Source organism: Pygocentrus nattereri, chromosome 29 (assembly GCF_015220715.1).
Source record: "Pygocentrus nattereri isolate fPygNat1 chromosome 29, fPygNat1.pri, whole genome shotgun sequence".
Taxonomy (NCBI): domain Eukaryota; kingdom Metazoa; phylum Chordata; class Actinopteri; order Characiformes; family Serrasalmidae; genus Pygocentrus; species Pygocentrus nattereri.
This window is the reverse complement of record NC_051239.1, coordinates 6,572,131-6,599,624: the sequence shown is the minus strand read 5'-3', so window position 1 is coordinate 6,599,624 and position 27,494 is coordinate 6,572,131. Positions and strand designations below refer to the sequence as shown.

The 27,494-nt window shown below is 42.0% G+C and overlaps 1 protein-coding gene across 3 annotated transcripts in view; it reads left to right on the top strand.

The window, feature by feature from the left end:
- The window catches only part of ncor2 (nuclear receptor corepressor 2), a 170,332-nt gene that overhangs the window by 93,463 nt on the left and 49,375 nt on the right, over positions 1 to 27,494 (top strand). For all 3 annotated transcript variants that reach the window (XM_037536067.1, XM_037536065.1, XM_037536066.1), the window contains exons 7-17: positions 650 to 706; positions 4,584 to 4,636; positions 9,892 to 9,958; positions 11,245 to 11,417; positions 13,149 to 13,236; positions 13,643 to 13,821; positions 14,640 to 14,694; positions 14,904 to 15,002; positions 18,163 to 18,341; positions 21,902 to 22,062; positions 22,552 to 22,614. In XM_037536067.1, the coding sequence (XP_037391964.1) occupies positions 650 to 706; positions 4,584 to 4,636; positions 9,892 to 9,958; positions 11,245 to 11,417; positions 13,149 to 13,236; positions 13,643 to 13,821; positions 14,640 to 14,694; positions 14,904 to 15,002; positions 18,163 to 18,341; positions 21,902 to 22,062; positions 22,552 to 22,614 (1,174 nt within the window). The remainder of the gene's footprint in view (positions 1 to 649; positions 707 to 4,583; positions 4,637 to 9,891; positions 9,959 to 11,244; positions 11,418 to 13,148; positions 13,237 to 13,642; positions 13,822 to 14,639; positions 14,695 to 14,903; positions 15,003 to 18,162; positions 18,342 to 21,901; positions 22,063 to 22,551; positions 22,615 to 27,494) is intronic.

The window sequence follows — 27,494 nt, the reverse complement described above, 5'->3', positions numbered from 1 at the left end:
TCGTTTAGCTCTCTAGATGGCTCTCTAGGTCATTGGCATCCTCACTGTTTTTGTAGATATCTGTTAATGTAACTCCTCTTCCGCTGTGTTTCTTGCGGATTAGTTGTCTTGCTCTCTGTCTAAGAGGAGACATTGTGCCAGGTTTTGGTGAGTAATTTAGGAAGCCTGGAGGAGGTATTTTGAGTATATTTGAGGACACTGTGTGAGGTTTTTGCATGTCTACTAGTTCTTTTCTGTTTTTCCTTTGTGGTTGGTTGCCAAGCGAGGCTGGTTTAGTAAGAGCACTTCAGGAAGAGGAAAGAAAAGTAGCAGCTCTCTCTCTCTCGCTCGCTCACTCCCTTTCATCTGATAGGATTAGTGCTGCAGCCACAGCTCTGTCTGCCACCAGCCCATACTGCTGTCCATCTATCTCTCCCTCCCCTTTAACTCTCTCAGCCAGAGAGAGAGAGAGAGAGAGCGAGCGAGAGAGAGAGAGAGTGTGGGGAGCTGAGTTAGTGTGTGGTTTTGATAAGCTCTTTTAATGGCCAGTGTACAGTTCATTGTTTATGATTGAGCGCCAGTGCGAATGAGACGTGCTTGTTGCCGTGGAGACTGGAAACGTGCAGCCAGACCATTGATGTGTGTGTGTATGTGTGTGTTTCCTGAACAGAAAAAAGCGGAGGAGGCACACCGCATCCTGGAGGGACTCGGACCCCGAGTGGAGCTGGTGAGTCTGAACTACTGATTCTTCATCTCTGTCTCTATAACACCACTCATTTAGAGGTCAGATCGGTCAGGATGCTTGGTTATGATTGGTTTGCATATTACTGCCTTTAGCAGTATCAGTGTTTTGTGAAGTCCATTATTGAGGTAACTAAGATTGCAGTGTAAAAACATTTCACGTTGTAAATGTGTCTTTGATCCTCTGATATGAGCTTCATTTTCTGTGTCTCTTGTTTACCATCTTTTGTGGAAACTGCGGTCAGATATCAATACTAGGCATCTGGGTGCATCTTGTTATAGTAAAGTGGGCAGGGCATATACACCCCCACGCTCAAGTGACAGGGTTTTGTTTTTCCAAAGAGTCTTTTAAATGTTTGTGATTTTTTTTGAGGTTATTTTGTTAGACGGCAGTACAGGAGGCGTTAAAAAAGTTTGAGATCTCATAAACAAACTACAAATTAAATCCCAAGTGTAAGACTGACCTCCAGTAGAGTAGCTCATTCTAAGTACATGTTTAGCACCATTTCAGCGTTAAAAATTAGAACATTTTGGTTTCAACAGAATCAAAAATCGCAATGAACCTTAAAATGTGTGAAGTGACAGTTCGGCCTTATTAACCTTGGTCGTTCAGCACTGCTGAACTGGATCGTTGTAACTGGGTTTGTTTATGCGTGTGTATATATAGATATAATGGGCCCTGTTTTCACTGTCATAGTGCAAACGCAAAAGGCTCAGAGTCTTGGTGACCATGGGAGCAGATGCAAACCTGAACTAGAGTGGCATAACTGAAAAAAGAGTGGAATGTATATACATTATAATAATGCAGATATACGTTAAATACAAGCAGTCACATCAGAATAATTCAGTTAGTTAGTACCGTAGTTATTAATTGGGTGAAGCTGCTTATTTGTTATAAAACAGGTGGTATAAATAAACCACATCTCACCTGTTGCCCCTGCACTGCCCTTAGCCCCTCGTTTTGCATGTTCACATCTAGGGGCAGGGTGTCCAGATTTTTGTGAGATAGAGGTGCAGGGCGAAGTGTTGGGGCTACATGAGCCTCCAAACTGAGGTTTTTCAGAGTCACTACTTCAAACACAGTGTCATGAGTAAAAGAGAAAAACCAGCAAGATGGTGGCACAAGAGTCCAAAGAAACGTTCTCTGCTAAAACGTTACGATAACCATCATATTATCTTGGTTTAATGTCGTTTCAATGTATTGTGGTCGTTTTCTTCATAACAAACATAAAAATTGCAAATAGTCGCGGGAGTGGGCTTGCTAGCTTTCCTGTTCCACCTTAAATAGTCCTGCAGATCCATTTAAGGTGGATCAGGAAAATTTGAGCAAGAAGCTGGTGAATATCTGACTTCAGCTTCATAACACTGATGAATTGGGGGGGTGATAATAAGTAATTGCCCCCTCTTTGAAGGCGTATGATGCCCTAAATGTGACTAAAGCCCAGCAGTGAGGAGCTGAACTTTCCCCTCCTCTGCTGTCACTGCTGACTGGCCGGGTCGCCTACAGAGCGGCGCTGGTAGCTGTTAATGAAGTGATGCTCTTTTTATTTGAGGGTCGCATTTCAGAGGGAGAATTACAACCACCATCACTTCTAAGTTGGTTCCAAGAGGTGAGGTGACACTGGAAAACAAGGGGTACCATTAAAAATAAGAAATGTTGATTGGGCCTTAATGTCTGCACTAGAAGTGGGTCTTGGAGATGTTGGCATAAGTGCAACTATGGACCAAAATGAGTACATACAATGGGCTCGGAAGTGTCTTTGGACACCTGGTTGAATTTGTAAATGTATCGTGCAATTTATACTTTATTCAGTTTTTTACATTATTTTAACAATTTTATAACCTCTTGGGTTCAACTGAACAGTAGCCAACTAGAAAAGCCCCAGGCTTTGAACGTTAAAGCACCTCCACTAATCCAAATATAGACACGTCATGTTCAGACCAGATATCTCAAAATGCAACTCAGCTGAGTCAATCCAACTCAGCTGAGTCAAGATTTCAGTAATGTTTTCAAAGAAAATTATTGAGTTGAATTAATCTGTCAAAAAATGTCTATAAAATGTGTGCAAGAAAGAGATGACAGATCACACATTGAAGTTTCCCAAATCAAGTGTAAATGGATAATACACTGAACTAGTGTGCGGTATGAGCCTCTAATGTTTGAGTACTTTTACTTACCTGACTTAAGGTTCATTTTGAGGTTTAGTTAGTAAACCTGGTTGTTGTAACTTCTCTGTTGGATACAGATAAATAGATGATAACCAGACATTCACTGTGTTCAGAGTGTCCACTTTTGTGCAGTATTTGTGGGGAATATGTGGATGTGTGTGCATGTATGGACATCGTATTGGACGAAGTACTATTTTGTGGTTGAGGTTCTTCTTAAGGTATTAGTTTCGCCTTCACCTTTACTCCAGTGTGCCCAAAATAAGCACAGGAAGCGCAACAGTGGCTGAGTCATATTCCCCTGTGTGGTCAGGTGCAGGCTGAAGGTAACGTTAATGTGGTTTTTCAAGGGAGACATTAGAGGGCCATATGACAGGAGTGGTTTATCTCTTGGGCTTAGCCTTTAGCCTGGTAGCTGCACTTCTGCTTCTTTTCACACTGCCTGATGCGGCAGCCTCGGGTTAACAACACAACAACAACGATCAGCATCTGATCTGGCGCTGATGGACTCTAACCTTCACTGTAGCTGCAGCGGAGTCTGACTCTACACACAAGTGTGAGGGGCGCATGTATGCGATAGGTATCTTGAGAAATTTGGGTGTTTACTTCAAGTTAAGGGTTTATCTGTATATTGCTCAGTTCCATTTATAGTCAGAATGGCTAAATTTCCTTTGGGATCAATAAAGCATCTGTCTGTCCGTACGAAGGGACTTTCCACAGTAATAAACTGCTGTTGATCCACAGAAATAGGTTTTCTTATGAATCTAAAATATATATATATATTTTTTTTTGTTGAAATTGTAGTTATGCTGTGATAAGGTCATACCACCCACTGCTAGTACATGTCTATATTCTGAGTAGGTTCAGAATCAGACACTCCTCCCACGATTACTCGTTACCTCCCGCTGTTAGGGCTGTTAGCTGTGGAGTTTCCAGATGTGTGTGTGTGTGTGTGTGTGCGCGCGCACACGCTCCCTAATCAATTTGCGAATGTTTACACACACCAGGACTCACGAGGCACAAGCTAACATGGCTAAATCCACCATCCATCCGATAACGCGTGAAAACACAGACACAGCCTCGTGGTCTTCAGGTATCAGCATGTGCCTGATTGTGCTAATGATTAAACAGCATTAGTGGAGGTTTGAGACTCGTCTGCCGAAGAGTAAGAGCACAGTGATTCACTGTCAGGAGGTTAACCGAGGATACCGGGGGATTTCCTCTTTAAAATCTCTCTGGTTTCCCCTTTCAAAAGTGATGTCCCGAGGTTAGAACGTTAGTTTCAATTTCCACTTTAATTCCCCGTAAAGAAACCAACACACCCCACAACCCCCCCGATTGCAGCACTGCAGTGTGTGTAGTCGGTAATTACAGGTGTACTGTTACCGCTGGTGATGGCGGTCGCGTTGTTTTTGTAAGAAGCCTACAGTCCTTTTCTTTGTTTTGTTGTTGTGCTGCTGTGTGTACACTGACCTTGGATGGGAAATGGGTAGAAAATTCTGAGCAGAGAGATGGGCTGGGGAAAGGGGGGTGCCAGGTGTCTTTCTGAAACTGAACTCTAGTGCTTTCATCTCTTCTAACTCTCTCTCTCTCTCTCTCTCTCTCTCTCTCTCTCTCTCTCTCTCTCTCTCTCTCTCTCTCTCTCTCTCTCACTCTCTCTCCCTCCCCTTCTCTTTTTCTCTCTCTCCCCATTGCAGCCTCTCTATAACCAGCCATCAGATACGAAGCAGTACCATGAGAACATCAAAATGTGAGTATTGCTCTTCTTTCCTTCCTTCTCATTTCCCCATGCAGCGATGGTTAATGTAGCACCACTCGCGTCAGCCTGACCTCAGCGCTTTCAGCTCCTCAGATCTTATTCATCACTGCAGGGACGCAGCTGAGCTGGGCAAAAACAGTGCTGCTGTGGGTTGGAGTGAATGTGCTTCTTAGTGATATGATATAACTGTATTAGTATTATTGAGGTCGTCATTGAGTCCTGTTGGGGTTGAGATGGATGATTGATGTTATGTCATTGTACAACCCCAATTCCAATGAAGTTGGGACGTTGTGTAAAACATAAAAACAGAATACGATGATTTGCAAATCCTTTTCAACCTGTATTCAATTGAATTCACTACAAAGACAAGATATTTAATGTTCAAACTGATAAACTTTATTGTTTGCAAATATTCACTCATTTTGAATTTGATGCCTGCAACACATTCCAAAGAAGTTGGGACAGGGGCGTGTTTACCACTGTGTTACATCACCTTTCCTTTTAACAACACTCAGTAAGCGTTTGGGAACTGGGGACACTAATTGTTGAAGCTTTGTAGGTGGAATTCTTTCACATTCTTGCTTGATGTACAGCTTCAGCTGCTCAACAGTCCGGGGTCTCTGTGGTCGTATTTTGAGCTTCATAATGCGCCACACATTTTCGGTAGGAGACAGGTCTGGACTGCAGGCAGGCCAGTCTAGTACCCGCACTCTTTTACTACGAAGCCACGCCGTTGTAACACGTGCAGAATGTGGCTTGGCATCGTCTTGCTGAAATAAGCAGGACGCCCCTGAAAAAGACGCTGCTTGGATGGCAGCAGATGTTGCTCCAAAACCTGTATGTACCTTTCAGCATTAATGGGGCCTTCACAGATGTGCCAGTTACCCCTGCCATGGGCACTAACACCCCCCCAGGCCATCAGAGATGCTGGCTTTTCAACTTTCCCAGTCTTGTGTTGCCCCTGTCCCAACTTCTTTGGGACGTGTTGCAGGCATCAAATTCAAAATGAGTGAATATTTGCAAACAATAAAGTTTATCTGTTTGAACATTAAATATCTTGTCTTTGTAGTGTATTCAATTGAATACAGGTTGAAAAGGATTTGCAAATCATCGTAATGTGTTTTTATTTATGTTTCACACAACGTCCCAACTTCATTGGAATTGGGGTTGCATGACTATTGGAGGCATCACTGTGATCAAGCCTGAATGAGGTTGTCATTTTTATAACTCATGTGGAAATTGACATGGGTGGGCCCTTAAAGCAGGAATGAGATATGTAATCTGTGTGTGTGTGTATAAAAGTATTGAGAATATTATTGTAATGTGGTGTGAATAGGACTTTTATTATATTATTGTATAATTATTGGTCTATTATTGTGGCTTGGCATGAATATGATTATTGTATTATCATTAGAGGTGTTGTATTCTAAGTGTTATTGAGGGTTTTATTGTATTATTGTACTAAAGCAGTGATCAATTATTTATATTGTTATTGAGTGTTATTATAAAATTGCATGGTATAGGGTGTTATATATTATTATTATTAATATTATTATTATAACTGTGGATATTATTGTGGTTTGGTATGAACTGTTTCTTGCTCTGTATTCATAGATTACAGTGTGGGTTTTGTTTGTTTTGATTCAAGCTGCTTATGTTTAGTGTACCCAGTTAATCAGTGATAATCAGTGGTCACTGTGTCCATCAGTGAGTGAACACCCTTTCTGCTGGACGGTGACTCTGACAGACACAGAGAAGATGTTCTGTTTTATTCCTTTGTTTCCTCTTCATGTCTCCTGCTGAATCTGACCATCATTTTCTCACAGTGATTAGTGTGTGTGTGTGTGTGTGTGTGTGTGTGTGTGTGTGTGTGTGTTCAGTGCTTTGATCAGATACAATTGTGAGCTTTGTTCTCCAAGTCTTTTATTAACCTGAGCACCACTTGCTGGTGGGAAAGTCTTTTCTCTCTTTCTTTCTCTCTTTTCTTTTCTCTCTTCTTTCTGCCTTTTATTTCATCCTTCTCTCTTTTTTCCTCTCCTGTTTCTTTTCCTCCTCTCTGTCTCTCTCCTTTCTCCTCTCCTTTTATTTTTTTTTCTCCTTCTGTTTGCTTACACACCTCTTTCTCTTCCACTTGTCTTCCCCTCTCCTATGTTGTCTGCCTGATCTGTCACCCTACTTCTCTTTCTCTGGTTCTCTTTATCTCTTCATCCTTGCACTCTTTCTCTCCTCTTTTTCTTTTTCTTTCTTTCCTCCCTCTCTCTCTCTCTCTCTCTCTCTCTCTCCTTGTTCACAGTTTTCCTCTTTTTTTTAAACTTCTTTCCAGTCTTTCTCCTCTCTCTCTACCTCCCTCCCCTTTTCTCTGTCACTGCTTTATATATGAGTGCTGTGTATAGAGACGTCCAGAGCTTCTGCTTTTACTCCTTATATGGCTGATTCCCAATAACTTGGTCAGTTTCCGTTGGAGTTTGTGTAGTTACTGCATAATAAACTTTAAGATGTAGTAATTCTTGGATTTTAAGGGGCTTTTCCTCTGCACTCACTCACTCGATGTGCTGTAGGTTTTGCAGTGTCAGCAGTGCATGTGTGCTCTGTTTTCTTATTTGTTTGAATGTTTCTGGCGGCTCCTAGTAGTTGTTGAAATTCATATGTACTGCACATGTGGGCTGATGTATGACGGTCTCTGCTAAATCTCAAATGTGTGTGTGAGTGAGTTCTGGCTTACGGGGCTCTCACACAGCAGCTAATCTCACTGCCATCTGCTGTAATACAGCACAGTCGCTGTACCTACACTGTTTAACCCTCATCACAGTCGTCTGCTGATACCTAAAGCTCGCTGTAATCTCGTATGAATTATTGTTCATGTGTAACTCACTGAGACAAGCTGAGAAATCATACTGAAAGTGCGGATTGTAGACTTTTACTCCCTACTGCATTAGTGTTTGTAAGTGTAAGAGGAAAAAAGTTTATTATAAATTGAATTTGATATGAAGTTTTTGTTTATTTACAGAATGAAAACAATTTTTGCATATTTTTGTCATTATTTGAGAAAAAAATTCAAATAGAAGCTCAAACCTGTCAGAGAATGTAATTCAAATGTAAATGCAGTTAGTTGGTTATTATGGTATGCAATTAAATATGTACAGTTCTGAGCAAAAGTCAGTGACAACCATTCATTTATTCAGTTCCAGTCAAAACAGCCATTAAGTTCAAGCTATTTCTTTCAGTAGATGAGGACATTAGATACGAGATCATCCACTTGCATAAGGAAGGAGAAAGTCAACAAGTGGGTAAAACGGGTAAAAAGAGTTCAAAAAACGGTTGACAGTTAGAGAAACTGGAAAATGCATCTCATAATAACCGTTCAAGACCTGGTAGACCCCCAGAAATGTGCTCATCTGACTGATGAAATGGGTCTGAAAGGACATGTAGCTGTTCGAGGAGAACCTCACTGAGAAAAGGAGACGGACACATCAAACAATAGCTGAACAATGGACTGACCACCCCAGAGTCCAGACCTCAGCACCACTGAATGTGTTTGGGATTGTTTGGATTGTAAGAAACAGAAAATGGTCCCACTTGTAAGACTGAACTTTGGAGGTGTGTAAAAATTATCCCTGCAGATTCTTTGAGAAACTGAAAGTGAGTCTCCTGAAAAGAATGGAAGCTGTCCTAAAGCTAAAGATTGGACACAATAAATACTGCTTTTATATTATGTTTTTATATTATACCGTTTTAATATTATGTTTAGTTTTAGGCACTAAAAATATTTCCTATATTTTTATTTCTTTTGGTTTGTTTAATCCAGAAATAACTGTCACCAAAAACACATCGAATCCTTATTGACTGAGTATGTGACCTGTCAAATGGGGTAACTAATTACCAAACTGGACCAGTAATGCCTAAACCCTCAGTGCACATCTATGCCTTGTGTGCAGCAGTAGAAATCAGTAAGGTGTTTTCTACAGAGTGTTATTCATTGTTGTTGGATTGACCTGCAGAGAGACAGAGTGAGCGAGCGTGTCGAGGGTGTGTAATTAATCTGTGCAGAGAGAGAGTTAAAGCTGATTACTTGTCTGACCTTAATGTTAAACTGATGCTCAGATAAACACATTGCGTGTCGTGCTGTTTGACTCACTTTAATCAGATAATGACTGTTTACATGAACGGATGAATCATATAAGCTCACATCTGTATAATATTAACAGGCCTGACTGATGAAAATCATCACAGATCCTCAGGAGCTGATAGCCAATAGTATTAACCCTTGTTATTTTATGTGGTCAGAAATGACATTGACTTTAGTGATGGGCGGTCATCTGATCTTACTAAGGGATTCTTGATGGCTACACATCCTTTCAGACCCACTGAGTTGTCTTCTCACAGTGGAGGGATGGACAGAAACATCTTTCAGTTTTTCAACAAAAATCTGCAGGTATTTTTTTTTACACACCTCCAAAGTTTAGTATTAGAAGTTGGTTACATTTTCTGTTTCTTACAATCCAGTATTCCCAAACACGTTCAGTGATGATGTGGTCTGGACTTTGGGGTGGTCAGTCCATTGGTCAGCTTCTCTGTTTGATATGTCTGTCTCCTTTTCTCAGTGAGGTTCTTCTTGATCAGCTACACATCCTTTCAGACCCACAGCGCTGAGTGGTCTTCTCACAGTGGAAGGACGGACAGAAACACCTGTGGATGTTTTCAGATCTGAAGCAGTTTGATTTTCTCCTCTCTCTCACAGATGAAAGCTTTAAGTGCTGTTTATCTGATGGGGGCAGGTTTGGTGTCTGCCAGGTCTGCCAGGTGGTTGTTGAGAATCTCATCTCATTTTCTCTAGAGCTTTTAAACATATTTTGAACTCCGGGTTTGGAAACTTCCTTCATTATGTTAGTGCACAATCTTCTCAGAAACGTCCCCTGAGAAGGTAATAACTTGAGGGCGTTTTGTCTGAAAATGAAATAAAAAATTTCTGACTTTTCCATAGCGCTGTATTTATTTAGCTTTTGCTGTTTGATAGAAGAGATTAAGTATACAAACATACATTCAAGCACTCTGGGCTTCACAGTGTGTTTTCTGGTGGTGTTTTTTTATTTGCCGTCTTCCCTCCCTGGCCTACTCAGGTTAAAGCTCTCATGTGCTAATGCATTGCTTCTCAAGCATGAGTGCAGTGATGCAGGGTCTCCATAGCAACAAAATTACTGTGGTTATGTCTCTTTACTCTTGACTGAATCTTCTGTTTCTCTCTCCAGAAATCAGGTGATGAGGAAGAAGCTTATTCTGTACTTCAAAAGGAGAAATCATGCTCGCAAACAATGGGTAAATAGGACTTACGCACACACTTGATGTCCAAAAGTGTCCAGACAGCCCCTCTAATTAGTGAGTTCAGCCACTTTGAGGTGCTGATACAGGTGTTCAGTTGTAGAGACTGTACACACAGCCTGTGTAATCTCCTTAGAAAAGCATGCACTAATAGAACAAGAAGCTCTGGAGCAGCTGCACATGAGCCCAAAGGTCACCATGCTTGATGATAGGCATCATGTAGTGGGGTATAAATCCCCCCAGCATTGGGCTGTGTGGTTCTCTGGAGTGATGGTGCTCCATACAAGTCAGAATGTCAGTGTCAGTACCTGGAGCCAGGTTTATAAACGTGTGAATTAGAGGTGTTAAGGGGAAGTTTGTCCACCTTTTGCTGCAGTAACAGCTTCTACTTTCCTGGGAAGGCTTTACACCAGATGTTGAAACATTGCTGCGAGGATTTGATTGCGTTAGTAAGGTCAGTGGCCAGACTCACAGACACTTCCTTAAGAAAAAACTCGTGTTTCTTAAGACAAAACTAAGTTTGTGAGAAAGTTCTCGAATGTTTTCTTAAGAAAACCTACATTGTTTTCTTACGTAGGCTGTGTTGCGGTTTACAGCTTGCCAGAAAATTTTTTTTTTTTCATTTTTCATTTTTGTTTGCCTTTGTTTTGTTTAATCTGTTTCGAGTACAGAGGTGATAATGGAATAAAAAATCCCTAGAAAATGCGATAATTGTGGGGTGACGTCAGAAAGCAAGAGTAGCAGAGGATGATTTTAGATGCTCACCTCGTCATCTCTTACAGCAGGGGTGATGCTGTTGTAAGGTGAAGAACCTTTATGAACGTAATCGTAACGTTTTCAAGAAAGCTGCTTGTTCCTAGAATTATCCCTAGGAAAGGAGTTAAAAAAGTTCTTAAGATGTGACTTTTTTTTTTTTCTTAAACTTTTGTCAATCTGGCCTCTGGTCCCTTCAGACTTTTGGAAAGATAACTGACAGGTCCTTCTTGTGCAAAATGCACAAAAAATCATGAATGTAATTTTTATTATCTAATAAATATATCGCTTAAATTTACGAAACCTGAAAAGCAATCAGTATTTCAGTATTGCAATACAGCAGTATAGGCAACATATCAATCAGCATCTATCAGTATCTATCAGTGATCTATCAATCATCTGTCTATCAATACTTTAATTACTAGACAGAGATCTACCCTTTGAACTGTTTAGATCATCACTGCCTCTTATAATACCACAGTTTATTGTATAGATTGGAACAAAAGGCAAATCTGTGTTTGTGTGTACAGGAGCAGAAGTTTTGTCAGCGCTATGATCAGCTGATGGAAGCGTGGGAGAAGAAGGTGGAGCGTATAGAGAACAACCCTCGCCGCAGAGCCAAAGAGAGCAAGGTCCGAGAGTACTACGAGAAACAGTTCCCCGAGATTCGCAAGCAGAGGGAGCTGCAGGAGCGCATGCAGAAGTAAGCAAGGGGGGATATGGGTAGTGTAGTCTTTATAATTTGTGTGGAATCATATTTTGTTATTTGTACATGTTTGAAGTTCAATGCATCATCCTGAAAGTTCATTCAGCTGCATTGATTTTGAAATGTAATAAGTAGAATCTGTTGGGATAAAATTCATATTAATATTAATTTCAATAAGGGCCACCAGATGTGCCACCTCGTGTTGTGCAGTGTCTACAAATGGGAAACCTTTTTGATGAATGTACGTTAAAAAAAATGGATTATTGTCGAGGAAAATGATCTTAAATCCAGTCACGAAATCTAATGGTCCCTCCTGTTGAGATTTGTTGTAAGCTTAATTTCAGATCATATCATTTATTTCTAGACATTTTTATGTCTTGTTTTTAGACATTTTCCTGCCAGTATAGTGAGAGAATTTTACTTCTTACTTCTGGAAATCAGCTAGATTATATTATAGTAGGTGCACAACCATCTCAAAATGGGAAATATTAGACCCATCAACTAGACTTTAAGATGATTTCACTTGACAGGATATCATTTTTCGCAGTGTGGTGACTCAGATCACTGTTTAATGGCTCAGTGTGTCACACCACCTCAGCACTTTACCATTACTTTGTTCAATTAAAGACCTGTTCAGACCACAGAAATTCACAGTAGGTGAGATTTGGAATTCATCGATTTGTGTATTGATATTAATACGATTTTCCGGTAAAAAGATGGAGTTAGGCCTGATTAGCTGACATCTAATGTGATAAATGATGCTTTATTTCAGTTTTATTCTAGTAATTTATGCGGGGGCACTGCTGTAACAATGCAGATTTCCCCCAGTGGGATAATAAAAGTCAAAATATGTCGTATAGCTGTGGTTTTTGCTGTGTGTGGTACTACATGGTGCGACTTGTCCAGTGTGCATTAGACGTCTTACCAGATCTTACCTAAATGACTGACTCTTTTCATGTGTTTTGACTAAAGTGGATCCCTGTTTTGCATGTAGGGCACTCGTTTCGTGTAGGGAGTGTAAGGTTCATTAGTAAAGACAGAGGATCTATATAGAACCATGGACGCTCTAAGAACCGTTTGCATGCTTAAATGTTTTTTCAGGCTGAAAATGGTTCTGTTTAACACAAAAAACGGTTCTTCTTCTGTTACAAGCTCAGCGCACTTCTTGGTCCTACATACACACATTTTCAAAAATGTTCTGTATAAACCATATAGAACACATCCTCTGTCAAGCTGAAGAACCATTTAAGGATGCAAATAGTTTATTGAACATTTATGGTTCTGTATAGAACCACTTTCTTTACTTAACAACCCTCAAACAACCATCTGTGTAATTTTTTTTTAATATCATCAGACTCACTTGAATCTCTGGCTACAAACGACAGGTCTGTACAGCTAAAAACAAAACCCCCCAGTGCTGCTCATTATAATCGAATGTGTAATCTGGTACTTTTTCCTGCTCCTCGTGTCAGGCACCTATCAGATTGTTACGTCTGTGTCTGCAGCTGTGAATACACCAGCCTGGTGAACACAGATGCAGGTTGATGATGAGGAACAAAGTCCAAATTTATTTATTGTTGATTTGCCTTTCGTTAATGAACTGAATAGTTCACCCCTCTACAGCAAAACTGCTGGTGATCCATTGCAGTCCCAGTCGTGGTGAAATGGATGTCAAGTGATTCATTGAATTCTTTGCTGAAGAATCATTGTGGTTTTTTTCCCGTACAGCCGAGTGGGCCAGCGAGGAGGTTTGGCTTCTGCTGCTCGAAGTGAACATGAAGTGTCTGAGATTATAGACGGCATTTCAGAGCAAGAGGTGAGAACCCAAACACTCGCAGACACAACTGTTATTTTCACCATGATCAGCGGAAGAGGAGACACTGAGTGCCACGCTGCCTGCATGCTTCTGATTTTTGGTCTAGACGTTTGTTACACCCCTCACCGCTGTCAGTTTCACAACTGGGAAGGTTTTGTGGCTCAGTCGCTTCCTACACACGTACGTGTGTGTGTGTGTGTGTGTGTGTGTGTGTGTGTGTGTGTGTGTGTAGCATTTTTATTTATTTATTTATTTATTTTAGAGCGCTCTCTCTCTCTCTCTCTCTCTCTCTCTCTCTCTCTCTCTCTCCCTCCCCCCTCTCCATTCTCTCTCTCCATTCTCTCTCTCCATGCGCTCTCTGCACTCGCTCTTACTACACTTGCTCTCTCTCTCACGCTGTCTGTAGAACTCAGAGAAGCAGATGCGTCAGCTGGCAGTGATTCCTCCGATGCTGTTTGATGCGGAGCAGCAGAGGATAAAGTTCATTAACATGAATGGTCTGATGGATGACCCAATGAAGATTTACAAAGACAGACAGGTCATGAACATGTGGAGCGACCAGGAGAAGGACACTTTCCGGGAGAAGTATGTGCGCTCGTGTGTGTGTGTGTGTGTGTGTGTGTGTGTGTGTGAGAGAGAGATACTAATTTTACCTTTAAAAGAGCACCTTCTACTTTAGTTCTAGTCCAACAGCAACAGATTTGATCTTAAGAAACGTGTTAACACAGTGCTTTGCACAGAGGTTAAAGACACATAGGTAAACCAGTAATATTTTGTTGTTTATATAATATTATATAAATACTTTAATAGAACACAGAATTGAAAAATACACAAAGTTTTAAATAAAAGAAATAACTAGTCAATGAAAGGGAGCACCTCAGCAGTAATAGGAATCATTTATATTCACAAGAGGTCTGCAGAATTCCTTACTGTCAATGAACTTCCAGCATTGCTCAGCACTCTAATAGGTCACTTGTGGCTTGAAATTTGCACAAAGAAAGGAATTGAATCTGAAGTGCTGTTACTTCAGCTAACATCAATGAAATTACATCTTCGATTACCTGGAGAACAGTGAGTTGGTGGAAAGTCACTGAGCTGATCCTGAAACGATTAACTTCACTAAATGATGTTTTGTTCCATTAAATCTGTATGAGTGCAGTCTACATTAAGCCTAAGTTTATCAGTGCTTTTCTGCAGTGTGTCTATGCATCTGCTATGCTGAGAGAAAGTTGGAGAGAAATACCGTCTCCACACAAACCAAACCGTCAGCTGTGAGTAGGTGACAGATACAGAGAGCTGTGTTAGAGTGGAAGTGAGAGGTCTGCCTTGTGTTTGTAGCTGTGGGTGCTTGTGTGGATGGGTGAGATGACCTTCATATTCACAAGCTCTTTCTCTTTCTCCAGATTTATCCAGCACCCAAAGAACTTTGGCCTGATTGCCTCGTTTCTGGAGAGAAAGGTACACCTGCCCTGTTATTTTTATCTCCCCCCTCCAGCTCTTTGTTTACGGTCTCTTTCCCTCTGAGGAATTTATTAACACAGTGGGGAAACACAGAGTTGTTTGAGACATTCTAAGAGCTCCCTCTGTGTGTGTGTGTGTGTGTGTGTGTGTGTGTGTGTGTGTGTGTGTGTGTGTGTGTGTGTGTGTGTGTGTGTGTGTGTGTTTAGACTGTAGCTGAGTGTGTCCTCTTCTACTACCTGACAAAGAAGAACGAGAACTACAAGAACATTGTCCGCAGGAGCTACCGCCGCAGAGGCCGCAGCCAGGTGACTATATTACCCAGCGAGCACTTCATGTTTCCTCTCAAAATGACTTATTGTAATAATTATTATAGAGTTATCAGTGATTTTAAAGTGCCAGTGTATTTAAGGTGGCAGTGTATGTAAGGTAGCAATTTAAGGCAGCTTCTAGCAACATCCGCCTTGGATACTGTAGCAACTGCCTAGCAACATCTATGCAAGACTTTATCAACATTTTTCGCCAATTTTAACGTTTAACGCAAGTCATTTTAAGTTCACTCACAAACTTTCCCTGTCTAGTTGTTATAGTAGATATGATTAAAAATATTGCTCATTTTTTAAATTAGTGGTGCATTGAAATTATAATCCTTGACTGAAACTAAAAAAATCTGACAGTAAGTAAGCTTCTGCAAAATCCAGCATCCTCTGCCATGGGGACGACTGGTCACCCGAGTCATAGACCCTCTCGTGTCTCTTGCCGAAGCTGTGAAATATTTCCACATCACATTTTCGCCGTTGATTTGCTGCTGCTCAGTTTGAACGTGTTTGCTCTGACTTGTGCAGGAGAGTGAATAGAACGAACGTTGGTTTGTTTACCAGTAAATCGTTTGTAAAGTCTGTTCGGCACTTTGTCGTAGGCTTCGTTTCTGTTATTTTTAGTCCGATTATTTGGCCGTCGTTCCTCTTTTCAGATGAAATTTTTCAGTGGCAATTTCAAGGCATCAAATAAAGATTTGAATCAGAAGCCTCCAAATCTCCAAAGACTCCACTGCGAAGAGGTGGCAGCTGCGTACTAGCAGTGGCTAGCCAGCATTTAGCCCAATAAAGAAACGTTTATTTCTCCACAGAAGTGAAAAGAGGTGTCAGTTCTTTGATCAGCTTCATTGTTTTTGAACGTTTTGGTGATCATATTTGTCAGATGGTCATTGAATATTCATTGCGTCCCTATATTATGTGCAAAAGTGCAGCACAAATGTTTGAAAGTGGCCTTTCAGTTGTTTGCTAAGGTCATTAAATATCACCTTTTCATAACATCAAATGTCTAATCCACACACAGCGAGCGAGCGAGCGAGCGTGAGTCAGACTGCGAGTGTTATTGTGCGGCCGAGTGAGTCTGCATGGCTGAGCGCGCCTGTAACTGCCCCTGTGTGCGTGCAAGGGTTATTTGAGGTGTCCCTCGCTGCTGTCTGTCACACCGAGGAGCTCTGAGGCAGAATGAGGGCACACAGACGGAGAGAGAGAGACACAGAGCAATATCCCTCTGTCATTTTTCATTTGTTATTTTCCCAATCGATCCTTTTTTTTCTCTGCATGCCTCAGATTCTCTCTTTCTGTCATCCCTCTGTTATCTGTTTTCTCCCCTTTGCACCAGCCGGTGTAGCACTCTTTCTCTCTTCTGACAGTAACGGATGGCTCTGTGTTGGGTCATAATTCAGGAAAGAAAACCCAGAGATAAAGAAGAAAATCTGGGAGGATACAGGACGAGCTTCTCTGTGGATTCTCTCTATTTTTAGCCCTCTTGTTCTGCTGTCACTCATTAGTACAGTGAGAGGTCAAAGCAGAGCGTTTGTGTGTCAGAGTGAGACAGAGCAAGTGATGCGTGTTGTGTTTCGGGATGTATTGTGAGTGAAGGAGGCAGTTCGTTTTTGCCCAGTCCTTATTTTTACTCCTACCCCCTGTGTTTGAGTGTCACTCTGCCCCTTGGAACTTGAGTTACAAGTTATAGTGGATTATATCTTCCCCTATGAAATGCGACCCTCCAATAAAGGAGAGCAGTACTTCATTAACAGCTACCAGCGCTGCTCTGTAGGCGACCCGGCCCGTCTGCAGTGACAGCAGAGGAGGGTAAAGTTCACAACAGGGGGTTCTTATCGCTCCCCTCGCTAGCCAGCTCAACCTTTCACACACAGACAAGTGTTCTAGTTGATCTGATTAACAGAGATATAGGAGGTAAAAGATATTCGATTTCCATTCTGCCTGCAGGATTCCTACCAGGGGTCCCTGCAGAAGAAAGAATAATTCTACTTCCTTTTTCCCACAAATAAAAGAGCTTCATGCAGTATACAAACGTTTATTAAAGATTTAAAACATACTGCTCACTTCAGCGTCCAGCCCTTTTAGTAAACCGAGCTGTCTGTTTGGAATGAATTCATTTCAATTCCGAAATTGATGTCCGAAAAACATCTAACATAATATAGAGACACAGTTTAGCCCCACCCGTTCACGCTGGTGTTATAAGCAGTAAGTCACCCCAGATTGTTTGTGAGGCCACCCAGTCAGAGCAAAAAGTTCTTACATATGTCACTTTCAGAAGTGCAGTAGGAAAAAGGGCCCTTTTTTCTGAGGGATGAAGAGAGGTTGGAAAGAATTGTGCCTGCCTTTGGCACAAAAATGCAGTACTATGAATTTGTCAATGTAGTATAGAATCGACAGCTGTGGGTAAAACCACCTGTTTCCAGTGATCATGCTCTTATTCCAGTCCCGTCAGAGCCTGCAAAGCTGATCTTAATCATTTGTTCCTCTTTATAGTAGCAGTGCAGACAGAACAGGAAATGTGCATCACAAAGCACACAGGAAAATCATGAATAAATAACAAAAACTTGTAAATTGTATCCCAAACTAATGTTTAGCATGGCCTAATTGTTTTTTTTTATGTGAAGAGAACTAATGGCAAACAAGAGTTTATTAACAGAAACCAACAAAACTGCTAAGAATTGTGGGAAGTTAACAGCTAGCAGTCAAATCAGTCAGTGAACCTCTGTTAAACTAAAATTATCGAAGGTCGAGTCATGTAGGCTTTCAAATGTCATCTGTGGTCATTGTCATATCAGTCCGGCCCTGTTTGTGCTCTGACGTTGTAAATGTCTCTGTCTGCGTCTGCGTCTCTGTGAACTCTGACCCGTGTGAAGTCTGACGCAGAGGAAGGAGGCCGGTTAGTGTACACAGGCTACTGGTTTCATGTGGTTTCAGCAAAGTGTTAATTTCTTTGCTCAGTGCAGGCGCGTGCAAGTTAAATCATGCAGCTAAGCAGGTTTCGCGAGATCCTAAAGTTTGATACTTAGTAAGATCAAATGAGCGTCTCTTTCTACTGAACGTCCTATAACTTGTGCTTCAGCTGCTGGGTGTTGAGAGCCGATGGACGTTTTGGTCAGTCCCGGTTTCTAACGGTGTGTTCTGTCTACCACAGCATAACCAGCAGCAGCAGCAGCAGCAGCAGCAGCAGCAGCAACAGCAGCAACAACAGCAACAGCAGCAGCAACAGGTGAATCGCAACCACCAGGAGGAGAAGGAGGACAAGGAGAAAGAGAAGGAGGGAGAACGAGACGAGGACAAAACAGAGGGAGAAGACAAAGAGGATGGAATGAAGTGAGTATTACTGCACCTGCAGGGCTGAATTATATGGATAAAATACCGTATTGTGATCATTTTACTGCGTATGGTTTGCAGCCTTGATGATGCAGCATGGCCCATGTTTGTTGATAAAGGCAGGTCACGTTGCAGTCTTTCGCACAAATTTGGGTGCCCCCTGTCAAATGATGTTTAACATGAAAATAACGTCTTCCACGGTGCAAAAGACGCAGGTTATTTCTCTTCGATTTGTTAAACATCAGCAAATAAATAGAAACTCAAACTGCACACATTAACACACAAACCTCCCTTGTTGAAGTAAATAGGGTGTTACTGCACATTTCAGCCTGGACTGAATGAGGCAAAATACAGAGCTGCCAGTGAAACAGAGTTAATTTACATAGATCAGTCTTAAAGGCACAGAAACAAATACAAATAAGGGATCAAGAGGGATGGACCTGGTAAAATCAGGTAGTACTTATTGGTATGTACCACCAAACAATGAGTCTGTAAGTGTTTCTGCAATGACACATTACACATCAAACCACTGTGTTTACATCGCAAGAACTGAGCTGTAAGGACATTTTGTAAAGTTGGTGGAGTTCTCCTTTAAGGGAGTAAAATGCAAAAAAAGTCTGTAGGCCCTTTAACGTCAATGAAATCTCCGGTGCACAGTAACTTGCGTCTGTACTGCACATTTCTTAATTATACAGAAGGTCCCTGAACAGGTTGCTACAGTGTTCACAGTGACACGTTCACAGGTGCGGCCTATATTAATATCCACAAGGGAAGCACACTGTGTGTTCATCTAAAGCAAACAGCCGCAGTCAGCAGAACTGCTCTCTGCCATGATGCTGCGTGTGATCACTGGACTGTATCACGCCATTTGAGACTGGACGTCCCACTATTATGCGCAGGACACGTTGGTTTCCACTTAGGTCTTTGTTGCCCTCTAAGGCCCGCGGTGCCCTTCGCCACTTTCTACCTCCACGGCGCCGCGGGCCCAGCTGGTGCTCCTATATTTAGTGTCCCTCTCTGCAAGATAGATGGTGGGCAGCGGAAGATAAATGAAGGTGCACCGTTTCCATTGCCACTTCTTTGTCACTAAGGCCTGCTGCGGTTAGTGAATGCATTGATGCCGAGTGAAAAACTGCAAGATCGCTGCTCTCTGGGTGTTTCTGTGTGTCTGTGTGTGTGTGTGTGTGTGTGTGTGTGTGTGTTCACGCCTGCTGTTCTGGGTGTTTTGTGTTGCTGCTGTGTTTCTCTAGCGCTGTGCTCGGTGTCAGCTGCAGTGATAATTAGCCCTGTTTTATTTAATTTAGGACAAAAGACATTAAACAAACCAAGGAGCTGCAGATTAACTACTGAAGCTTCCTTAAAGGGGAGTTTCACAGATTTTAAAAAATTTCTCCCTTGTTGAATTGTTGAGATGTACATAAAGATGCCCAGGTTTCTTTATAGTGGTGGTGATGGGAACCAGGGGTCGCCACGAGTACAACACAAATATAGCCATTTTATTTACTATCCAAAACCACCAGTGAACCTACGTGAGGGTTTTATATGTAATGTTGATGATAGTAACACGGTAGTGAATTTAAACTTGGATATTGTTCTGTGTTACAACGCAAGTTTCTAATAATACCTCTTGGGCCAAAATCTTTTCTCAGAACTCTCCTAATACAGCCTCACACAATAGGCAGCATATTCATACCAATTTTTTGTAGAAACTAATACATGATTTATTGTCAGCTGATAGTGTACCAAAACTGCCATTTTCACTGCTGCTTGTCCTCCCATGCCGGGAATGCTTTGTGGTGTCAGTCACTGGTATAGGTGTATATCTGTGGGATTCTTCTCCAAATCGCTCCAAAACTTCTACTCGCTCGCTCAGATCCTCCTCTTCCATTCATCTCTCTGTACCTTCTGCTCGTCTGACTACCATGGGGTGCAGAGCTTTCAGCTGCTCTGCTCCCAAACTCTGGAACTCCCTCCCACCTGACATCCGGAACATTGACTCTTTTCCTCTTTTCAAATCAAGTCTTAAAACTCACCTGTTCAAATTAGCCTACTCTCTCTGTTGATGATTTTTTTCTTTTTTTCTTTTTCTTATAACCCTACATTTTGTACAGTGTCCTTGAGTGTCGAGAAAGGCGCTTTTAAATTAAATGTATTATTATTATTATTATTATTATTATTATTATTATTATTATTCTCTTTTAGAACATTTGGAAAATAACTGCTTATATTTTAAATATTGCAGTAAAACAGTAGAAATAAAACATATATGGCAACAGAAGACGGCAGAAAGTTATTGGAACGCTGCTGTTTAGTGAAAGAGAAAAAGACATTAAAATAGATAAAACCTCATGATCAGACAGCACAGTTTCAGTTTTCAAACTATCTGGCACTTTTTTTGGGGAGGGTGTTCTTCCCTTTGCTCTTTGTTAGTGAGCGCACTCTACAGTAGGTTTTCATTTGACTACAGTTTTGTACAGAAACACATGCAAGTGCCACTGAAAGTTCAGTTTTAAAAGGTAATAGACTATATTATGCTGCCGAGACTGGTTTCGGTGTTGATGTGCCGCAGTGATATCTGTGGCTTCTGCTGATCAAGCACAGCTGCCAGAAACTGTTACAGCACTCTCTGCTTTCAAAGATCCTGATCTGTTTAGCTTCCAAAAATCTACCGCAGAGGGCATTTTAAAGATCTCTGCATGATTTTAATCTTCATTTTTTTGTGCTTTATCACAGCAGGTGATTATGATATTGTAGCATGTGATGGAGATGACAGTTTGGTGGAAAATAAATGATACTGATGATTGTTTTGATCAGGTTTGTCACGTGGTCACAGTGAGCGTTACATGGTACTTAAAGAATTCTGATCAACTGCATGTTTCATTACAAAGACAGCAGAACTAATCCCGTTTGATTGGATTAGTCCGATGCAGTATATGAAACATTGTTTAAAAATCACAGCCTTCAAAGTTTTGGTGGACTTTCTTTTTAAATGTCACATTACTGGTCCTTACTTATCAAACCTCAGAAAAGCTAAATATCTTGAATCATTGTAAAATCATTGTGCAAATTTCTTGAATCATCTTTATGCTGTATTTTTGCAGTTTCACCCTCTTCTTGGATGTTAATGATTAGGTATAGCCTTGTCTTACTAGCTCATAGTGTTTGGACCCCTGCGATTGCCACTTGCGGTTATCTTGTTGTTATTCTAAAACACCACTTCCCTATTTATCTTCAGTAAAGTATATCAGGATATAACTTTAGGTTACCTTATTATACTAACCCACCTTTAGTGGCCTTGACCTAAATTTCAAGGGGGGAGTGGCAAGGTGTGAGTGAAGTAAGGATCTAGAGTGGTGCCATAAGTAACTTGCTCTTTGGCCGAGAGTTGCTAGTTTCAGCGAGTGCTTGCTTTGTGATCTAGTCCTAATGAAGAAGAACGTTCTAGGTATGATGTGAGCGATGGTAATAAGTGAGTTGAAGGGGATGAAGAGGAGCGGTGTGATGGTAATACAGGCAGGTTATTTTAACCCCCTTCTGCTCTCTCTTCTGTGCTCGTGCAGAGATGACACATCCGGAGAGGATGGTGAAGATAAAGAGCCGCCGGTAGCCGTTAAAGGACGGCGCACGGCCAACAGCCGTGGACACCGCAAAGGCAGGATCACCCGCTCTATGGCCAATGAGCAGGAGGAAACCAGCTCACCTCCACTCACCAGTGAACTGGGTCAGTACACAAATACAAAGTCACATCAGACACACAAATGGAACACTCATAATAAAGAAGAAACACAATAATCCGGCACAAAGATCAGTATTCTTAGCCAGTAAATCAAAATACTTCCAAAATACTACAGCATTTGGACATTACTTGTAGTTTCTTAGTTGTTGAACACAGTGAACTAAATAATTCCACAGTAATTTTGCCAGATTTACATGTTAAAATCTGTAAACTTGTCTCTTTGGAGTGGTGCTGACGGGGAAAAGGTTTCTGAACTTGCCCCTTTTGTCACTGCTCAGGAGTTTTCGTTTCTGAAAGCATTACCTAAGATATTTCAGTGGAATGGACTGAACCCTATTGAGCTCCCTCTCCTTAAGCCCTTATTCACCCATGCCCTTGGAAATTGAATGTGTGTACACGATGCATGATCGAGTCAGTGTTTAGTTTAGTCATTCAACAGCTTTCAGCCTTTAATCAGGATTTTTTTCATTTCAGCAAATCTGGAGATGAATGAAAGCTCCCGCTGGACAGAAGAGGAGATGGAGACGGCCAAGAAAGGTCAGAGTCTGCGTTTGTGTATGTGTGCTGTGTTCTGTTCTCAGCACTGTGTCCAGTGTAGAGGCCTGGAATGTTATTTAGAAGAGCACTCCAGTGTTTTTCAGCCTAATCTTCATCCGCTGCGTCTGTGTAATATGCATGATTACCACAGGCGACTTTAAAGGGCCCACATCATGGAAAACCACATTCTGCTTGATTTAAAAAAAAAAATTACAAAAAGCCAATCAAAGAAGTGTTTTCAGATGATTCAGAATGCAACTGCTGCAGTCTCACTAGGAGTGAAACAAGGGAAAACCCCCGATATGAGCAGAGCATGTTGGATCAATAGGAACTAGTCAGTTAGTCCTACTAAAAGTGAAAACTAAACATGGAGAAGCAGTGAACCAGGGGACAGAAAGCATTAGAAGAGCCCTGGCACTGGACACTTTAAAAGCAAGACTTATTGGTCTTGGATTGGATGGAATTGGATTTTTATACAATCTTAGTTTAACTTCTAATATGATGTTAAATCCATTGTTTTAATCATGTTTTAAATTTCGTTTCTCTTTTGCCTTTTTTATTTTTTAAAACAACTATATTTGTGAAGCACTTTGCATGACAGCAGTGTATGAAAGCTGCTATGTAAATAAACTTGCCTTGCTTTGCCTGTTCAGCCTACAGACGTTTAGCCCCATCCATTCCCATTGAGGTTGTAAGAGGCGTGTTAGCCTGATCTGCATTTTGAATGAAGCACAATACAGCACAGCCAGTCAGACCAGAGATCATAGCACACATGACCTGATGGTTAACTGTAATATACCTTCTGTATAGAAGTCTGTAGACACCTGCTCACTCACTCACGCATTGCTTCTGACATCACAGGTGTCAATAGGGAGTTTGTCCCCCTTTGCTGCAGTAGTAGCCCCTACAAGTCAGTAGAGCATTAGTGAGGTCAGGCACCGATGCTGGATTGTCAGTTCTGAACACTCCCACTTATCCCAGGTATCGGAGCGCCATCACTCCAGAGAACCACACAGTCCAATGCTGGGGGGCTTTATACCCCTCTAGACCATGCTTGATATTGAGCCTGGGGACTTATGTGGCTACTTCAGAGCGTCTCATTCTGTTGGTTGGTGTTTTTCAGTGGTGCAATGGAAGGTGCATCAGGAATGGATGCACCTTAAAGTCGCTGAACTCGCTAATTAGAAGAGCTGTCTGGATGTGTTTGGATAAATAAGGTTGAGCAATATGATATGTTATCATTATTGTGGTGAATCATGTCACAGTAGGTTTTTCTGACTATGTCATGGTCTTTTTTTTTTTACGTGGCACTGCTGTTGCTTTCTTTTGTCTGTTCCAGCTTATCAAACCACAGAACAGCGCAATATTGGTGCTGATGTCATGCAGGTGTGAGCTGCAGGGTAGTTGCAGCCTTTACTCGTTGTAGTCGTTGTGCAGTGAGTTGTTGTGTCTCTGCTGATTCACTGTATGCAGTCCACCGAGCAGAGTGTGTTACTCCAGTGCAGAGAGGAGAGAAAGAGCAGACTCGTTTATACACCAAACTCTATCCCTCCATTCCTGAGGTGTTAACTGTGTTTAGCTATCTGACAGCAGCAGGTACACGCAATTGTGTGTGTGTGTGTGTGTGTGTGTGTGTGTGTGTGTGTGTGTGTGTTTTGGCAGCGTTTTAAAGGGCTGCCGTCTTTCAGTCTCTGGCACAGGAGCACAGTAATCTCCCTGTATGTGTATGTGCAGGACCAAAATCTGGAGCACCTCTCTTTCTGTCTCTCTCACACACCCCCCCCACCTCTCCCCATCTCTCTCTCCCCACCCCACCCCCCCCCCCCACCCCCCCTCTATCTCTGTCTGTCACACACACACACCTATCTCTCTATCTGTCTGTATATCTTAGAGTTAGAGAAAAAGTTGAGAGAAAGAAGAGTGAGAGAAGAAAAAGTGAGAGATGGAGAGAAACAAAGGAAAGTCAGAGAGGATAGAGTGAGAGAAAAAAGGAAAAATGGAGAAAGAGAGGGAGAGAGAGGAAAGAGTGAGAGAAAACAAGGAAAGAGAAGGGGAGGTGGCTGTGGAGAAGGTTGGCACAGATCAAAGAGGATTTGGCATCTCTCTCTCCTGCCCCGTCTCTCTCTGTGTGTGTGTGTGTGTGTGTGTGTGTGTGTGTGTGTGTGAGAGTGTGATTAAAGGTCACATTGAGGAAGAAAAGCAGAAAGCAGGTCAGTTTGGAGAAGTATAAAAGCCCCTGTGCGTTTTCATGCTATCGATATCAAACTCTTCTCTCATCCCTCACTCATACTGTTAAAGTCTCTCGCTCTCGCTCTCTCGCTCTCTCGCTCTCTCGCTCTCTCTCTCTCTCTCGCTGTCTCTCGCTCGCTCTCTCTCTCTCTGTGTTTACGTGCCTGCTGGCTCCGATAGAGCACGTTAGACAGAGCTGAAGAAAAAAGAGAACGATATCAGAGATCAAATGAGGAAAAGGAAAAATGGAGGGAGAGAAAGAGATGAAAAGAGAAAGCAAGCAGTGAAATAGAGGGAGAGAAGGAGAGTAGCAAAAGAGAGAGAAAGAATGAGGGAGAGAAGCAGAGAATAAAGAAAGAAAGATAGAAATAAGGAAGCAATCAGAGAGACAGGGGTGAGCAAGCGAGCAAGTAGAGAAAGAGAGAGAGGAAACCACAGAGAAAGAGAGGAAACCAGAGAGAGAAAGAGAGAGGAGAAAAGGAAGGAGAGGAAACCAGAGAGAGGGGAGAGAAAGAAGAATAAAATAAATAAGGAAGGAAGAGAGAGAGAGAGAGAGTGTGCGCGCGCACAAGAGAGAGAGGCTCCGCCTCTAAGCTCCACATTGCTGTGAAAGTCCAGCCAGGCGGCAGCCATTGAAGATAGAAGAGGAGTAAGTAATAAGCTGCGGCCTTGAGAACGAGAGAGAGAGAGAGGTAGAGGAAGATGAGAGAGAGGGAGGGAGTGAAAGAGGGAGGGAGTGAAAGAGGGAGGGAGGGCTGGCGGCGGAGTGAGAGAGCGCGTGAGCGTGATAGAGAAGGGCAGTTGCTGTTTAGAGAGTGAGGCAGATCAACTCTTAGAAAGAGAGGTGGGGACAGAGAAGTAAAGCTACTTTCCCTCCCTCACCATCACTCCCTTTTCTCTCTCCTCCCTCTCTCTATCTCTACCTCTCTGCTTCTCTTTCTTTCTGTCTCTCTGCTTCTCTTTTATCCCTCCTCTCAACGGCTGGCTCGAGTGCTCGATTGTGGATTTCCATGGAGATCTGGTGGGCGGATGGCGGGATGAAGATGAAAGAGTGAAAAGAGCGATGGTGCAGAGCGAAAGAGCGGAGGAGAGACGATCTGCAGGCCTTGAATGTTGTGGAGTGTTTTTTTTCTTCTTTATTTTTCCAAACAAGCTCTTCATTGGATTGGATTATGTAAAGCAGTGCAGGACACTTTGGTAGGTTTTGATCGGAGGACTTAGCCATGTGGCCTCGTGCCGGTGATTTTGATTGGACGGCAGGATTGTAGCTCATTCATGATTGGATGAGCTGAAGGTTTGGGGGTGTGGTGAAGGTGAGAGGCTTCAGGTTCAGGCCTGCTTTGTTTCTGCACAGTGTGGTGGATTAAAATAAGAGTTCCGTTATGGTTTGTCTTTGGATTAAACCACGGAGTTTAAGAATGTGGACCGATCATAATTGGCATGAATTGGATTTAATACTAGCTGCGTTCTGGGCCTGCGTTCCTTCCTCAGTTTGGAGTTTACTCACGATCAAAGGACTTGTCCTGCTTTCTGAAGGAATTGTGTGTGGGTGGTTGTTGGATTTGTGTATTTGTTACTGTTTGGTTCTTTTTGGGGGGGAGGGGGGAGGGGGGGGAGTTCAATGAGGATTAAAAAAAGTAACCAAAAAAAGGCAAAACCGTTTCTTTTTGATTGCTGAGATCAGAGTTACATTTAGAAAAGTCTTGTTAAAAAAAATAACTACATATAAAACACCGATCAGGCATAACATTATGACTTGTTTCTGCGCTCATTGTCCGTTTTCTCAGCTCCACTTACTGTATAGCTGCACTTTGTAGTTCTACAGTTACAGACTGTAGTCCATCTGTTTCTCTGATACTCTGTTACCCTGTACTTCAGTGGTCAGGACCCCCATGGACCCTCACAGAGCAGGTGCTATTTGGGTGGTGAATCATTCTCAGCACTGCAGTAACACGTGTGTGTGTGTGTGTGTGTGTGTGTGTGTGTGTGTCTTCTTTTTTATTATTATTATATTTATTGATCGTCTTATGTTATTATTGCATATATATTTACAAGAATCTTGTTCCATTAACTTGTGTTAAAAGTTAAGCACTTTTTTGCATGCGCATATATACACACACACACACACACACACACACACATGGGGAATACCTGTTAATTATTGAGGTGTTTCAGCCACACCCGTTACTAACAAGTGGATAAAATGAAGCACATAGCCTTGCAGTTTTGACAGACAAACACTGGCATTAGAGTGAGTTGTATTGATGAGCTATACTGCTAGGTCAACAGTAAGTACTATTGTTGTGAAACGGAAGCCGCTTAGAGCAACAAGAGCTTAGCCAAAGCTGGTAGACCACACAAACTCATATGTATACATACATACACATTGCTGTTTTCGGAAGAAACCTCGCATCTCCAAAATGGTAACTTTACAAGAGAAGGAAAAAACCTACTTTACTTTTAATGCACACTACATTGCCAAAGGTTTTCACTCACCCATCCAAATCATTGAATTCAGGTGTTCTAGTCACTTCCATGGCTACAGGTGTATAAAGCCGAGCCCCTAGGCCTGCAGACTGCTTCTACAGACATTAGTGAAAGAATGGGTCGCTCTCAGGAGCTCAGTGAATTCCAGCGTGGTACCGTGATCG